This window comes from Petaurus breviceps, unplaced genomic scaffold (assembly GCF_028583685.1).
Source record: "Petaurus breviceps papuanus isolate PSGF00001 unplaced genomic scaffold, PetGlider_PUasm1.0 175, whole genome shotgun sequence".
In the NCBI taxonomy this organism is placed as follows: domain Eukaryota; kingdom Metazoa; phylum Chordata; class Mammalia; order Diprotodontia; family Petauridae; genus Petaurus; species Petaurus breviceps.
The window spans coordinates 9,588,838-9,603,928 of NW_027185764.1; the positions used below are offsets into that span (position 1 = coordinate 9,588,838).

Below are 15,091 nucleotides of genomic sequence, written 5' to 3' on the forward strand. Positions count from 1 at the left end.
TCTTCTTCTTCTTCTTCTTCTTCTTCTTCTTCTTCTTCTTCTTCTTCTTCTTCTTCTTCTTCTTCTTCTTCTTCTTCTTCTTCTTCTTCTTCTCCTCCTCCTCCTCCTCCTCCTCCTTCTCCTTCTTCTTCATCATCTTCTTCTTTTCTTCTTCTCCTCCTTTTTTCTCCTCCTCCTTCTTCTTCTTTTTCTTCTCCTTTTTCTTCTTCTTCTCCTTCTCCTCCTCCTTCTTTCTTCTTCTTCTGCTCCTCTTTCTTTTTCTTTTATTAAAGCTCCTCAGGGTAAGATTAGCTCCTTTGGAAAATATGCTTCAGTATTCAACCACTTAGCAGACTCCATGTTCTTTTGTCCTAAGCTCACTTTCTTGTTACAACTGAAACCTCATTTCCCCTGTTTCCTTGAAGGGGATGTAGGGAACACATTTCCTAGCCCAATTCAAGCTGACTCATCCCAGTGACTGGATATGCTTTTGTAAATTCCTGCCCCCTCCACATATATTCCCCACACCCATCCCCAAGATTGCCCTCAGCTGTCAGAGGGGCCAATGGTGTGAGATTACTCAAAAGGCCAAGTCTATCTCAGGGAGGCAGAGCCAGAGAAGTGAGAGACAATTCAATCCAAGTCAATGAGCATTGATTCAGCACCTATTAGGTACAAGTCACTATATTTGGCACTGGGGACACTAAGACAGAAAACAAAGAATTCCTGTCCTCCAGGAGCTTACATTTGCCACATCTACATGATGATTTAAGGAGAGGGGAGAAAGCACTAAGGGGATCAAGAAAGGAACTGAACTTTAAAACAAGCTTGGGATTCTAAGAAACAGAGGTACCTAGAGAGGTTACAGGCTCCTCTTCATTAGAAATCTTTAAGCAGAGGCTGCATGACTACTTATTGAGTATATTACAGTGGGGATTCCTTCCAGGTTGGACCAGATGGTTGCTGAGGTTCCTTCCAGCTCTAAAATTCTGTCATTTTGTGATTCTGTGAGATAAGGAGTGAGTGCATTCCAGGCATGGGGATAGCTTGTGCATAGGCTGGGAGGTAAAATGTTGTATAGAATAAATAGCAAGGAGGCAAGATTGTCCGGAACATACAGTGTGGGAAGAGAAAGTTATTATTATTTTTTGTTGTTGAGTCATTTCAGTTGTGTCCAACTTTTCCTGACCCCATTTGGGGTTTTCTTGGCAAAAATACTGGAGAGGTTTGCCATTTCCTTCTCAGAAGGGTAAGCTTGAGTCAGACTGGGAATGGCTTTAAATGCTAAACAGGGGAGTTTGTATCTTATCTTAGAGGTAACTGAAGGTTTTTTGAAGAAGGGACAGATATTGTCTGGTGTAGCAGCAAGCACCCTAGCATATCCAGGATGGCTGCCAACACAGGTTCTTAGATCTGCTTTTCTAAAGGAAAATAATTCAAAATGGGTTAACAATCTTGCTTTAATCAAACATGTGTCATTTACCTAATTCAGGGGAAAAAGGTCAGCACCCTGAACTTCAGAGAATACAGAGGTTACAAGCAGACAACAAATACAGACAGAGAAACAGATCAGCAGACAGGCTTCCAACTGTCTGACCATTACATACATACCTAGTTAGTTACCAGAGAGGGAAGCACCAACATCTGGGTTTTCAAAGCCAGGGGGCTCAACAGCTGCCCAGAGTCTCATCTGGTCAAATCAAACAATGCTTCTCAAAGTGAGCCCCAAAACAAAACCTCACATCAGGGTATATATAGCCTTCTCCTGGATCAGAGAATGTCACAGCCCTCTTGACTCACTGCATAATCACAAAGCAACAAGGTTTTGGCATTCCTGAAAAACAAGCCTCCCACCACAGGCTCCATGTGACCATATTCAGCCTATTAGGGGGCAGAGTATATTCTCAAATCAGGGAAGGTTCTCAGAGTCTCTTAAGCCTATCAAAGGGACTATGGGAAGGGAAGATCTTAGGTTCCCATTCCCATAACATCTGGCTTGTGTTTTAGGAAGATTACTTTGGCCACTGTGTGTAAGATGGACTAGAAGCCAGGAGTCTAATTAGGAGGCTGTTGTAATCGTCCATGTAAGAAGTGATAAGAACTTGAAGTAGGGTGATGTCTCTGTGAGTGGAGGAAAAGGGGACACATCTGAGAGATGCTGTAGAGAGAAAATTGACAAGACTTGTCAAGTGGTTGGATGGGAAGGAAGGATTTGAGAAATGGAAAAGTTGAGGATAATAGCAAAGCTGTAAACTTGGATGACTGGGAGGATAGATGACCTCAAGAGAAATAGGGAAGTTTGGTGAAGGAGCTTATCTGGGAAAGAAGATAATGAGTAATAATTTAGAAAGGTGAAGTCTGAGATCCCTACAAGATATCCTCTTGGAAATGTCTAATAGATAGTTGTGACTAAGTCCAATTAAGGACCACTTAGTACAATCTTTAGAGAGGACAGTGTGGAAATACTGAAGATTTCCAGAGAGTTTTTTTGTTTTTAAATTAAGGATACCAAACCATTGTTTGATTTGCAGTATAGGGTCATGGATTTAGAGCTGCAAGGGACCTCAGAAGTCAACCAGTTTATTTATACAGATGAGGAAACTGAGGCTGAGTTTAAGTAATTTGCCCAGGTTCCATAGCAAATAAATACAGCAGGATTTGAAACTAGGTTTTTCCTGACTGACTAGGTTTTGTCCAGCATGTTATCAACCATGCCACATAGCTCCCTCTTTTAGTGACTGTCTAGCCTAATCTATTGTACTTGTCCACACATGATATGGGGTAAGGAAAAGAATCCTTGAGTCAATTTTGAACCAAAGAATCCACTGTACTGTATATACTCTTTCCCCCCAATGAGTCCCCAAACAAATAAAGATGTGTGCCTCTCATCCCTTCAAAGTTTGACTTATTTTTTTGGAGGGGACAATTGGGGTTAAGTGACTTGCCCAAGGTCACACAGTCACTAAGTATATCAACTGAGGCTGAATTTGAACTCAGGTCCTCCTCACTCCAGCCTGGTGTTCTATTCACTGTGCCAAAAGTTTGACTTAAAAAAAAAAAGATTTGGGAGACAGGTCATTCAGGAACTCAAAGGCATAAGAAAGCAGTGCAGTACGGTGGATAGAACACAGGTTCTGGAATCAGAGGACCTAGTTTCAAATTTTCCCTTTGATACTTACTACCTGTATGACCTTAGGTAAGTCAGTTAACTTTCTTGGGCCTCAGTCTCTTCATCAGTAGAATGAGGGGAAGAAAGCTAGATGGCCTCTGACATCCCTTTCAGCTCTAGAACTATGATCCTCTGTTCTGTAACTGAGAAAGACAATGATATACTGGAAAGAGCACTGGCTTCAGTCAGAGAATCTGGCTTCAAATCCTGCCTTAACCACTGACTAGCTGGGGTAAAACACAACCTTATTGGGTCTCAATCACCTCATCTGGAAAGTAAAGGCATGGAGCAGATGATCTCTAAATTCTTTTCCAACTATAAATTTATGCTTTCTAAATCATAATTATTTGTTATCAGCTCCAGACCTGATTACTGCTACCATTCATTATTGTTATGGGTTTCAGAGCTGATTACTGACTCTTTTCAGCACATCCATCAGAGAACAATGAGAGACAGGAAGAAAGTGCAACCCAAATCAGTGAATTTTAAAATGTGCAAAGAATGCCAGTAAGAGACTATGTGGGATGAGGATCTTGAAGCTTTTAACTATAAAAGGTTTTAGAATTAGCTGTGAAGTTTATTCTTCTGTAAAATACTTTTCTTTTATTACCATGGACAGCTCACTGGAAGGTAAGGTCCTTAAGGGTACATGTTTTAGAAAGAGCATAATGGACTTTAGAGATGATATAGTCCTACCCTTTCTCCCTTTTTTTTTTGAGGGGCAATTGGGGTTAAGTGACTTGCCCAAGGTCACAAGGCTAGTTTTTGTGTGTGTGTGTGTTAAGTGTCTCAGGCTGAATTTGAACTCAGATCCTTCCGACTCCAGGGCCGGTGCTCTATTCACTGCACCACCTAGCTGCCCCCAACCCCCTTTCTCCTTTTATAGAGTTGGAAACTGAGGGCCAGAGAAAGGAAATAATTTGCCTACAGATACAAAGTAACTTAGTGGCAAAGCCAGGACTGGAATTTGGCTGGGTCTTTTAGCTCCAAGTCTCATGTTCTTTGCACCAAAGTAGATTTTCTCCTACATTGCTTAGTACAGGAACACTTCATTTATTCAACATTACTGAGGCCTGGGCTATGCCACTTTACACCTTTAAGTGTCAAAGCTCTTGATTTTAATAATTTGTGATGGAAATCTTTTAAAAATGCATTATTCACTTCCCTGCCTTCTTAAACGGAGGACACAACATAATTCAACCTTTTCTTGAAGGCTCAGGGTAATCACTATGAATATCAATGATTGTACTGTGCTGTAACCCAGAGATGGGGAGATGGCAGTTTTCCCCTCCATTCAGTGGCTCCAACTGCTGGGCTTTTCCCCCCTTCTGTCATCAGTAATATGTGTATGTATGTGTATAATATATGTATATGTGTAGCCATGTATAAATACACATATGTACACACATATACACATATGATATTTACATGCACATATTTCTCTCCAACCTCTGGCTGCTGTCAGTATTTCTGACTCAAGCAGTTCTATTTCCCTCTTTACATCTTCTAATTTGTTGTTTCTAATCTCCTAAGGGCTGGGAAACCAGATCATGAAGTTTATAAGAATTATATGAAGTAATAGTAAATGGGTTTAACTGCATATATAGTCAGATTGAGTTGATATGTTTTTAGATATGTTAAACTGCTATTTTTTCTCTTTTCTCTTTTTCATATAAGAGAATGTAGGGAAACATTCAGAAATAAATATAAAAATAAAATAAATTAAAATTAAGTTTTAAAAAAGAGTAAAAAGATTTAGAATGAGCGGTCCAAAGGTTTCTCCCATAAATAAAATACACGAATCTTTTGACATTTGTTTTTGCTTGGCCCAAGATCTTTTTTTTTCCCTCCCTGAATGTGTTGTAGAAATTGAGGCTTGGACTTAAGTGAGATGCCATTATATCTCATGTCACTGCAAGCATAGTACCCTGTACTTGGTAGGTACTCAAGAAATACCTATTGATTGTAAGTCATTAGTTCATTGGATTTTCCTTCTCAAGTTGTAAAACCTCCCTCCTGATCTGAGAAAGCCTTGAGCTAAAAGCATAACTGAATGGAAAATATAAAATTTGCCCTACAATGTTATTGAGTTTTGACTCTTGTTAAACTTCCACAAAGGCTGGAGAGAGTAAAGACTACCTACATAGGCAAGCTGTAAAGACACCCTAGTACTAAATTCCATCTCCACTGCCTCACTTTATTCAACCAGGCCATCAAGTCAACTTAACAGACAGTCCTGAGAGCTAATCCACTAAGCCTCTGGAGGATGAGGGCACTGGCAGCAAGCCATCAGGCCTCCTCTATTGTTTACAATGACCACAAATGTATCCTAAAGAAATCCTCTCTGTAGAATAACTCATATTTATATCATGCTTTAAGGCTTAAAAAGTACTTTGTATACACTATCTCACTCGAACCTCACAATAACTCTACAGGATGGAAACTATTATGGTTCTTATTTGACAGATAATGAAACTAGGGCTCAGAGAATTTAAGTGACTTGCCCAGTGTCACACAGCAAGTAAGTGTTGGAGGAGGAATTCAACTCTGGATCCTCTGATGCCCAGGTTAAGGGCCTAGCCACTACACCATGGTGCCTCTCTTTCTCTAAAATTGCCATTCTTAATCTTTTTTTGGGGGAGGAGGGGAGATGTGCTGTGGATTCCTTTGGTGAAACTTTTCAGAATAATTATTTTCCAAAACTTAATAATTGAAGGAAATGCTAAATTGCAGTGAGATATTAATACAAATAAAGATGTGGTTTTTCCCCTTCCATGTTCATAGACCCCAGGTTAAGAACTTTTGTTCTAGAATACTAATGGGAGGGAGGTTGTCCCGGGGTCCAGATGCAGAAGCATTCCTGAGACTCTGCTACTCTGCCCTCACCACAGTCCCCTCCAATTCTATCTGTTTGTGTTGGTGCCCTGGGCCAAGGTCAGACCTAGAACTCTGTGCACTTGTTGGCTAACTGAGATGGTTGGGGTAAGAGCATTAGCACCACTCAACTCAGGGAACATAGGAAATAATAGGAGTCATTCTGAACCTCAGATCCCTGATTTCTTAGGCTGACCTTTCCTTTCAGGCTGCCTCCTCCTGCTCATAGCAAAGATCACATCTTATTTTTTTTTTTTGCATCCCCCACAGTGCCCATCATGGTGTCTCCTGCAGAGCAGGCACTCAATATATTGACTGTTTGATGTAAAACAGAGACTTCTGTTCTGGGGGGGGCTAATGGGTGGGTAATAAATGTTTTTGTTTGTCACCTGGGGTGGATGTGCACAGAATGAGGTTGGGTCAAAGCCCATCAGAAACTAAATTAGAAGAAGGTGGCATATTTTTGGCTCTGGGAGACAAGCCAAGACATTGATCATCTCTCCCCTTTGCTTACTGTTCAGCCAAAAGCTTCCCCCAGCAGCTTTTAATCTTGCCTTTCAAGTCAACCATTCCAGCTCCAGCTGTTTTTATTGCTTCTCTCTGTATTCCCTCCAGCCCGCCCCAAATCTTGGTTCTGAAGTCTCCAACATGGCTCACCCTCTTCCAGACACAAGGAAGAAAATCTCTGTTCTTCCCTCTCTGGGTCCCACCATCAGCATCTCAAAGGTTCGACTGCTTCACTCAGAAAAAATGCCAAGGGGGTGGTCCCTCCAGTCTATGAATTTAATGATCCAGGGAGTTCTAGACTGAGTGAGGACAAGCTGTCTAGAAGCAGGATTAGTAGTATGCATCAAAGGCAGAGATAGGCCACTCTTCTTCCATTTTAAAATCATCGTTCCAGGGGTGGCCAGGTAGCACAGCGAGTAAGAGCACCGGCTCCAGTGTCGGGATGACCTGGGGATCGAATCCAGGCTCTGATACTTAGCACCCACCCAGAAACACCTGGCCGTTTAACCTTGAGCAAGTTACTTAACCCCAATTGCTTAGGGGCGGCCAGGTGGCTCAGTGAGTAAGAGCACCGGCTCCAGTGTCGGGATGACCTGGATCAAATCTGGGCTCAGATACTCAGCACCACACCCAGAAATAATAACTGGCCGTGTAACCTTGAGCAAGTTACTTAACACCGATTGCTTTAAAAAATAAAAAAAAAAATTCATTGTTACTAAGCATCACCTGAAGACAACTTCATATCGTCCTGTAGGAGTGGATTTGGGGGCCAACCCAGGGCATAGTCTACCAACTTCCTTCTCTTTTTCAAAGCTTGCACTGAGAGCAGACACCAGCCTGTTGCCCCACTTTCTGTACTGAGAGTTATATACTTTAGTTCCCCTGGAGACAGAAGCTTTTCCCAGATTTTCAGGCATCCTCATCCAGTTCAAACAAAGGCGGCCGAGCCTCTCCATGTACATGGCAAAGAATACTCCAAGCTTGGAGTGCATTTCTACAGCTCTTCATAATAAGGGCTTTCAGGGAAATTTAAAAAAAAATTAAGCAAAGAAGGCTTTCTGAAATGTCCTGACAAGAGGTCTGGGGATAGGGGATGGGGAGGGTTGTCTGAAGTCTGAAACTCAACACTAGCCAGCAAAAGAAGGGCCTACATTAGGGACCTGCCAGGTAAGAAGATTCTAACTCAATATTCTATCAGGAAAAACAACATTCATAAGAGAATTCATATTATCAAATGATCAATCCAGCTGGCTGATGATGAAGCATGTTTCCCTCATTTAGGCAGGCAGGTAGTGGACTACAGGTTTAAAATGTCACACTGCAGACAAGATCAAATCATCAGTTTGCTTTGCTTAATTGTTTTTCTTTGTTAAAGAAAGGGTTTCAAGGTGGAGTTGGTTTTTGGGAAGTGACAGAAATATAGTAAAACAGTAAGTATTGATCAATTATTTAAATTTAAAAATATTCTACCAAGAATTTATTATCTTAACCACTGCCATTCCAATTGGGCACCATTTTCCCTGAGGCACTTGCAAGAGATTTTATTTTTCAACCATCAATGGGAAGTAATCATTTATCCCAGAGATATCTCAGGGATCTGGAGTCAGGAAGACCTGAGTTCAAATTCAGCCTCAGACACTTTAGTAGCTGGGTCACTCTGGGAAAGTCACTTAACCTCTGTTTGCCTCAGTTTTCTTATCTGTAAAACAGGGATAATAATAGCACTTACCTCTTAGGGTTGTTGAAACTGTAATTTAGTAATTGTAAGCACAGTTCCTAGCACATAATAAACACTATATAAATGTTAGCTGTTGTTATTGCCTCCCTTTCAAGGGATCCACAAAGTCAAAACTATTTTCATAATAGTAGATGTTTATAATAAGATGTTTTCATTTTAATATAATAAATATTACTAGATGAAACCAGGTTTGTGCCAGATGCTGCTCAAAGAGACTCCAGAGAGATTATGGTTAAATTTTCAGTGTGAGGATTTATGGATTGGAAATTGGCAAAAAGCTACAAACCACAGCTTGATTTATTGTTTTGTTGATTATCTAGACTTAAGATGGTGGAGTGGCAGCCAGGTAGCACAGTGAGTAAGAGCACTGGCCCCAGAGTCAAGATGACCTGGGATCGAATCTGGGCTCAGACACTTAGCACCCACCCAGAAACACCTGGCCATGTAACCTTGAGCAAGTTACTTAACCCCAATTGCTTAGGGGTGGCCAGGTGGCTCAGCAAGTAAGAGCACCGGCCCCAGTGTTGGGATGACCTGGGGATCGAATCCCGGGCTCAGACACTTAGCACCCACCCAGAAACACCTGGCCGTATAACCTTGAGCAAGTTACTTAACCCCAATTGCTTTAAAAAAAAAAAAAAAAGGAAGATGGTGGAGAAAATGCTAATTTGTAGATTAAACTTTAAAATGTGTTCCATGAACTTTTTTCCCCTCTAAGATACAGTTGTTAAACATTTACTAGAACATACCTTGGATATAACAATATATACCTTGGATATAACCTACATAAACAAAAGCTTTTGGAGGGGGGCAAAGAGGGGCCTAGTCCTCAACAATTTTTAAGAGTGTAAAGGAGTCTCAAGACCAAGAACTTTGAGAACATTGATTTATCCCATGGAAAACTGTGATCACAGCTTGACTGCTGCTCTAGAGATCTACTTTCCAGCTATTTCCACTTAAGTACAAGGGCCAGGCTCACGTGGAACTCCTATGATTTCTGATGGATTAGCATCAATGCGCTTATCACTAAATCATTACTGTCATGTATGGGTGGATTCCCCAAAAGCAATCACTACAACTGGCACCAGGAGACACCAAGTCACCAGAATGATGAATTCTTGCTGAGGCCATCGGCCTTGCTTCAAGAAGATCCAAATGTCCTACCCCCAATTGGCCTGACTTGACTTTGGTACTGAGTGACCCAATGAGGTTTTACCAGAGTAAAGACCAGTTCAGAAACTGGGATCCCCCTGTTACCTTACCTCAACCCCCACGGCCCTTCACAAAATTTCAGAAGCACTCATTCAGAGAAGTTCCAAGTTACAACTTCAGTTTTGACCCACACTAGTGGCAAAGTCTTTGATTTTCTAGAATCTGTTAGATAGGAGCCCCTTGCCCTGGGGTCCATGGATTCCCAAAGACTTGTGAATTTGGATAGGAAAAATGTTACATCTTCATTTTCCCTAACCTCCAATTGAACATTAGCAATTTCTTCAAATATGACTATAAGGCAATAAACATAATTTGAGAAGGGACACATGGATTCCACCAGACTGACAAGAAGGTTTAGTGGTACTGAAAAAGGTTGAGAACTCCTGTGTTACAGAAATTGGAGGCTGGTGGTTCAGCACACAGAACTTGACTCTTGTCAAAAGCAGGGATCTAGCCTAAAGTAGAAAAGGTTGAAATGAGACTTGCCTAAGCAAATTTCTCCCTTAAAGTTGTATGAAATTGTCTTCAAGTAGGAGAGAGACAGAGATACGGATGGCAAGAGAAACTGAACTGTGATCTCAATAGTACAGGAATAAGTGAATGGACTTCTGGTCAATGATTACTTGGTGTCAAGCACTGTTTTAAGAACTGGGCTTACCACTAGAGCAAAGAGAAAGTCTCTATTCTCAAAGATTCCCCCACTCCAGTTAGGGAAGATAATACATGTCCATGAGTTCAGCTGCAAAGAAGATGGAAAGGCCTAGAGGTCTTTCTGGTGCTAATACAAAGCCTTGGCAAGGCCCAAGAAGCCTTCAGCTGCAGCAGGTCTAGTCCTTCAGCTCTGCTGCCGTAGGCGGGTGGGGTAGGGTCTAATCCTTCAGCTGCCTTGGGGGATCTAGTTCTTCAGCTGCATCAGGGGGTCTGCTCCACATGAATGACCCACCATCATTAGGAACCCAACCAGCTCATAAGTTGGTCACTATCTGTGTACAAGGGGGTTGCCAGAAAGTAGAGCATGTCCACAACCAAACACATCCTATCTTTATATAGGTCAGAATAAGAGAAGCCAGCAGGACGCAGAGCTCAGAATTTCATGAAATGAAGGAACAGGTTCCCAATAATTATCTCATTTGGACCTCACAACAACCCTACATGAAAGGGTATTATCCCCACTTTACAGATGAATACACTGAGGCTCAGACAAGTGAAGTGACCTTTTCATTGTCATAGAATGAATAAGTGACATAGACAAGATTTGAACCCAGGTCTTTCTGACTAGTCCTCTATCCCCTACATTTCTCTCCCTCCCCCCTCCCCCACCAGACTATAGCAATTCTCTAACTGGTGGTTTTAAAAGAAGGAGGTTTTTTTTTTTTTAAATAAAACAACCATTTATTAGTCAGAGAACCTGGTTTCAAATGCCACCTATGATACTCCTTGTGTGACCTTGGATGAGTCACTTAATCTCCATGGGCCTCCGTTTTCTCACCTGTAAAATAACGGAGGCTCTTTCCTTCCAACTCTAGATCTAGGGCTAGAACAGGTTAAATACAGTGTTGGTTGGAAGAAGAAGACTGATTATCTCTTTCCTGGCATGGTGGGAAGATCAATAAGTTGGCACTGGGAACCTCATTTTTAACTCAAGCTTGACCTAAGTTGGGTAAGTCCCTTCCTCTCAGGGTGTCAGATTTCTCATCTGTAAAATAGGGATTTGTACTAGTTAATCTTTGAGATTGTTTCCAGCTCTAAACTCGATGATGCTATGACAACTTTGCATCCTCCTTTGAAAGTCCAGTCACAGGGCCATGAGATAATGCTACGTGAGAGAAGCTCCTCCCCCCACTTCACCTCCATATACGTTCTGTAAGAGGATTTCAGGGGAGCATTTGAGGCAATGCTGATTCTCACCGAGCACCCTCATTGGAAGAACAAATATTTCCTATCCTGGGCATGAAGGCAAAAGGCCTTTGACAAAGATGAGCTCCAGGCCTAACATAAATGCCAAAGCTACCCTTGGTCTCTTTGGCTGAATGATGCAGCCCAGGCCAGGCTGAATTGATTTATTCTGGATGATCAGCAAAGAATGCAGATTTCATTTGCCATATTTTAGTGCCTTGGTCTCTACTCTTCGAAGGGGGAGGGGTGAGTTAAAAACATGGGTTCAGCTTGATTTATTTGGTGTGCTTTTCCACAAGGCTGTGTCCTGACTGTCCAGCAGGTCCTCAAAATAGCATTTCTAATGATGAACTAGCTCTTCTCAGGAAAACTCAGGAGCACTCAGTTTAACTTAGATTGTTTTCTGCCACCCCTTCCCCCACCCCTCTCCCATCCAATACTGCTTTGAGTCTTATTGGGATCAGAAACTTCCAAACACAAGGATTCAGAGCTTTCCCTGGGCCATTCATCTCTGCAGTTCCCATAGGAGACCGGCTCCCTCTGGACCTCCCAGCCCTACTTATAACTTTCACCATCCATCATGGAAGTGAGTGTCTTGCCAACCCAGCTCTTTGGGCGACATCTGTTGTCTTGGAGCCAGGCATTTGGAATGGAATGTGACGTCATTCTCCAAGACCTGACTTTGGCCCAGGCTCCAACTCCTACCCAGGGCAAAAGAGAAATGGAATGTAAGTTGAAAAACCAGACTGGGAGATCTCTGGGTGGGAACCTTGTTAGTAGGCAAGGGTATTTATTTCCACAAAAAATCTACAGATGTGGGGGCCATGTTCTTAACCTGGGGTCCATGGATAATAGATTCCAGAGGGTCTGTGAATGAGGGGGAAATGAGGGGGAAAAATGACATCTTTATTTTCACTCACCTCTAACTGAAATTTATGATTTCCTTAAATTATTTAAAAAACAACAAAAACCCATCAACACCTCATTATTCTAAGAAGAGATCCATAGGCTTCATCAGACTGCCAAAGGGACAAGGTTAACCACTCCTGCTATAGATCAAGGGATCAGAGTTTTACATTTGGAAGGGACCTTAGGGGTCATCATTTTACAGAGGAAAAAAAATTAAGACCAAGGGAGATTAAGTGACTTACCCAAGGTGACACAAGTAGTAACTTGGAAGGGCCAGGATTTGAACCCGTGTGCCCCTGATTACAGGGGCTAGCCTACTGTCACCCCAGCCTTTGTGCAAGAGGCCATGAGGTTTAAAATTTGTCCTTCCCCACTAAGCACCCTCCCAAAGTCAAATACAAATTCCTTCTCACTTTTTTTCTTTTGCCAGAATCAAAAGGGAAGTGTTTCTTCTTTCATACAGGGAAGAGTCATGCTTCATTAACCTTTTGCTAATTCCCTTCAGCAGACTCCACCTTTTCCTATCCTTCACCTCCCCCTTTCCCCTCCCCCCCCCCCCCACAGATAAAACAGCTTACACTCAAACCCCAAACACCACAGGCGTCTGACTGAAAACATGTGAATCCCAAGCAAACTCTCATAGAAAAAAAGTAGCATTTGGTTTCCATGTCACCTGCCAACTCAAGGCTTAAGAAAAGCTAGTTTTCGCAGAGGCTCGCTCAGAGTATAAAGCTGTCATAATCCTCATGCCCAACCGGGCATCAACAACTTTCCACCAGATCTGGTTAATACACCTCTATAGTAAAGCACAGCGCAGTGTATATACCCCGGCTTGCCACTATGCCACACCAAGTGAAGAACTTAAGGCAGAAACACTGTTTCCTAAGAGTTGAAAAGCCTCAGGGGTGACTGGGGAGCTGGAAGGGGGCAGAGTGAGGGTGAGGAGATGTCTTATCTTAGCAAATATCTCTGAGGCAAAAATGCTGAAATGATTGAAGGCTGATGAAATTTAAGGCAAGTAGTATATTTAGCGGCTGATTCTGGGCTACTACTGGAGAGAAGAGCTACATTTTAAAAGAAAAAGACAGGGAAGGCTTTGCAGAAATACTGACTTGGGGGGGTGGTGGAAATAAATGGGCCCTCACCTTCTTTCACTTAGCCCTTCTGTTTCCCTCACCCGTTTCTGTGTCCTGCCCTCTCAGTGCCCTTCAGGGCTGCCAGTTTCTTGCGCAGAGTTGGAAGGATGGCGAATGGAAAAATGCATGAGGCTATTAGCTCTGGGGAGAACGCCTCGAGACTGGTAATCTGCTGTTGGGGGGAGGGGCAGGGACCCCCTTTGACCTCCCCTCTCATGCCCTCTGGAAATAAAGGAGCGCAGGACACACTGCATTGAGACTAGACCCTGGCCTGGCCAAGTAACCATTCTCTGAAGGAAGTAAGTGGTAAATTTGGCAAAGTTATTACCTGTGGACCTCCCTGGGGAAGGTAGGCTGATGGGTTGGTGAATTTCTTCTGGCAAGTCGTGTGTAAACCATCACAGATACGTTGGCTTTCGGACAGTCAACAAAGTGCCCAAGCGGTCCCCTCCACGGCCCCCACCCTCAAGTTAGCTCCGACTGAGCCCAACCCTTACAGTGATTAAACGTCGCTGTCTCCCCGGCGAGACACCGGACTCTCCTTCCCTCCCTTCCTCCCTCCCTCCTTCATCAGAGCTGGGGGGGGGGCAGGCTCTGTCCCTTGACATAGGAGCCTCTTCCTCCCCAACCCACACACCAGCAGGGGGAGCCCCGGATACGCCCAATTGGCATCTAGCCAGGACCTAGGATGGGGGGGACTAAGAGGGGGTGACTTTGTTTTAGCACCTATAAAGAGTCTGTTTTACCCCAACCCGGGAGGAGAGGGACGAGAAGAGGGTAGCAGTGGAGCTCCCAGAAATAGGCAGGGTCCCGCAACCGAACAATAGTTGGGGGTCATGATGGGTCAAGTCACATATCCAGCTCCATATTTTCTGAGAGTCTGGCTCGCTCTTGTTCAGACCCCTAGGGCGGGGGACCCTTGAACCAGGGTCCCCACAAGCTCCTTTAGGTCTGCTCAAAACCTAGCCCCCTTCCCTCCGTCCCCCTCTTCCCCTACAAGGCTGTCCTTGTAGTCTAGCCGCCGCAGACAAAGGGCTCCAACAGGTTAGCAGCCTGTCGGTCTCTCTTACCTCGGGACCAGGCTGGGGGGGCCGGCAGCCGCCGCCTTGGGGGTGCTGCAACTCCCCCCACTCAGCCCCCCACCTCGGGCTTAGCGCCGCCGTCGCCACCGCCTCCCGGGAGCTCTCAGCCGGGCAGTCTGAGCCATGCCCCAGCCGCCGCCGCCTCCCTGCGCCCCTCCGCCAGATCCATGCAGCCAGCCCCAGGCTCCCCGCGATGCTCCCCGCTGGGGAGGAGGGATGGGGGAAGCAAACGAGGACCCGGGCTGGGGCTGGGGCTGGGGGCGGGGGTGGGGGGAGAATTGCTGAGCGTGCGCGCGTGTGTATGTGTGTGTGAGTGAATGTGGGAGAGACGGCGAGTGAGCGCCGGCGGGCTGCACCGGCAATGCCGGGGGTTCGCCCCTGCCTGCCTCCTCCTCTTCTCTAGCTGTCTCTCCTCCAATCGCTCCTTCTCTCGCCTCCCCAACAACCCAGAGCCCGGAGCCTCCTCCCTCCCCTCCCCGTCCCACCGCGGGTTTGAACCCGCAGGTGGCTCCGCTGAAAAGGCAGAGGCACCCTGGACCCCGGGAACCCTGAAGTTGGCATTACTACACCACATACAGACACGGGGTGG

General features: G+C 44.2%; 1 protein-coding gene across 3 annotated transcripts in view; it reads right to left on the reverse strand.

Annotated features, from left to right (window-relative positions):
- Window positions 1-14,720, reverse strand: part of SLC29A4 (solute carrier family 29 member 4) — a 65,910-nt gene extending 51,190 nt beyond the window's left edge. For 2 of the 3 annotated variants that reach the window (XM_069084756.1, XM_069084755.1), the window contains exon 1: window positions 13,749-13,987. In XM_069084756.1, the coding sequence (XP_068940857.1) occupies window positions 13,749-13,819 (71 nt within the window). In that variant the 5' untranslated portion in view covers window positions 13,820-13,987. Of the gene's footprint in view, window positions 1-13,748; window positions 13,988-14,490 lie in introns of those variants that run through there. The other variant, XM_069084757.1, reaches the window with a different exon arrangement.
- Between the last annotated feature and the right edge of the window lie 371 nt (window positions 14,721-15,091).